Source organism: Scylla paramamosain, chromosome 19, assembly GCF_035594125.1.
Source record: "Scylla paramamosain isolate STU-SP2022 chromosome 19, ASM3559412v1, whole genome shotgun sequence".
Classification (NCBI taxonomy): Eukaryota; Metazoa; Arthropoda; class Malacostraca; order Decapoda; family Portunidae; genus Scylla; species Scylla paramamosain.
Genome location: NC_087169.1, coordinates 20,133,642 through 20,135,437, shown reverse-complemented (window position 1 = coordinate 20,135,437; position 1,796 = coordinate 20,133,642). Strand labels below are relative to the sequence as shown.

The 1,796-nt window shown below is 55.6% G+C and overlaps 1 protein-coding gene across 1 annotated transcript in view; it reads left to right on the top strand.

The window, feature by feature from the left end:
- Window positions 1-510: 510 nt before the first annotated feature.
- LOC135109496 (uncharacterized) overlaps window positions 511-1,796 on the top strand; it is a 181,076-nt gene continuing 179,790 nt past the window's right edge. Inside the window, exon 1 of the mRNA XM_064020875.1 lies at window positions 511-802. Within this exon, the coding sequence (XP_063876945.1) occupies window positions 511-802 (292 nt within the window). The remainder of the gene's footprint in view (window positions 803-1,796) is intronic.

Below are 1,796 nucleotides of genomic sequence, written 5' to 3'. Positions count from 1 at the left end.
GCGTTCCAGACTCAGCTGTTCGACCTCGAAAACATACAGCACCGTTCAGTGAAGTCTCGGCAGTGGGAGAGGGAGGTTGTGCGCCGCCGCGGGTCCTCAAGATCTTTTGTGAAAACCTTTCCGCGGGTGGCAATACAGTGGCGGCAAAGCAGGCCATTGATTGACGTCGGACTTGCTGTTCGGAGTGGCTAGCGAACCCCGAACGCGGCGCCCGGGCGAGTCCACAATACTGGAAAAAGTGGATGTGTTTTTTCAGGCTTGTGTCCGTCGGTTGGCATCGCGGGCTGCGGGAGGGAGGGTGAGGCCGGGGGGCGACGACGACAGTGCCTCGTTCCGTCCTCAGCGGCACTCTCGCTCAGGGCATTCCTCGCTGTCTTCCTTCGCCATGGACACGTGGGCCTAGACCACCAATTATGGGACGCCCCCCAAGCCCCGCCTCCAGGATGAGGTCTCCGTCGTGAGCGTGGAGGGCGAGGTGGTCTTTGCAGTGCTCACTCTCCAGGCAGACCGATGTGCGGCCCCCACTGCCGGGGACCTGGGCCCCTAGGGTTCCGCGAGCGGCCCTCACCCACTGCCATCCGCGCCACCGATCTGACGGAGGCGCTGAGGGAGGGTCAGCCGTGTGTGGGTGTTCAGAGCCGCCGCCCCTCGAGTGTCTTACGTGAGCCGCCCTCCGCCAACCACCATGGGCCAGGGGCGCGGCGAGGGCCTGCCCTCAGACCCTCCCTCAACTTCGGCCTCGGCCTCAGCCTATTCCTGACCTCCGCCCTGCTCTTCGCCGCCCTCCACCCCGCTGACGCAGGTAACCACGCCGCCCGACATTCATACGCGCGCGCGCGAACACACACGCGTGAACACACACACACACACACACACACACACACACACACACACACACACACACACACACTACTAATTATTTCGCATTATTGCAATGAATGTAACCTGAACAGCTTCAGAGAGAGAAAGAGAGAGAGAGAGAGAAAAAAAAAGAGCATGTTATTTATGAGAGGCGCCAAAAAAAGCTCAGTGCTCCAGTAAATATAGCCGCTGAACCTCTCACTTGCAACCTGTCTGCTTGACTCCACGCAGGCAGGTCAGGTCACCCGGCGCGCTGCGATATGTTCATCACCACTCTCTCTCTCTCTCTCTCTCTCTCTCTCTCTCTCTCTCTCTCTCTCTCTCTCTCTCTCTCTCTCTCTCTCGTTTCTTCATCATATTGTTTGTCTAAATGTGTAATTGTAAAAGCGTTTTTCTTTGCTCTAATTTCTCTCTCTCTCTCTCTCTCTCTCTCTCTCTCTCTCTCTCTCTCTCTCTCTCTCTCTCTCTCTCTCTCTCTCTCTCTCACATCACCACCACTAATGATACTTTCCAGTACAAGTGTAATGGTACAACAGCACAGCACCATCACCACCAAAACCACAACAACAACAACAATAATGACACCACCACCACCACCACCACCACCACCACAACAACAACAACAACAACAACAAAAACAAAAACAAAGGCATTAACACCACCCACCACCACCTACCACCACCATCCCCCCTTTAACAACAACAACAACAACAACAACAACAACAAGGCTTCTGCTGCTGCTACTGTTGCTGTCGGGGGGAAGAACGTAGAAAATTCGAAGTGTAGTTAGGGTTCGCTATTCTTTTGTTTCCTTTGTATAGGTGTTGATCGGTTACAACGCCTCGCCTGTGCCATTCCCTTTGTGCGCCCCGTCAGCCCCGTCAGCCCGCCAGCAACATTGGAGGAGGAGGAGGAGGAGGAGGAGGAGGAGGAGG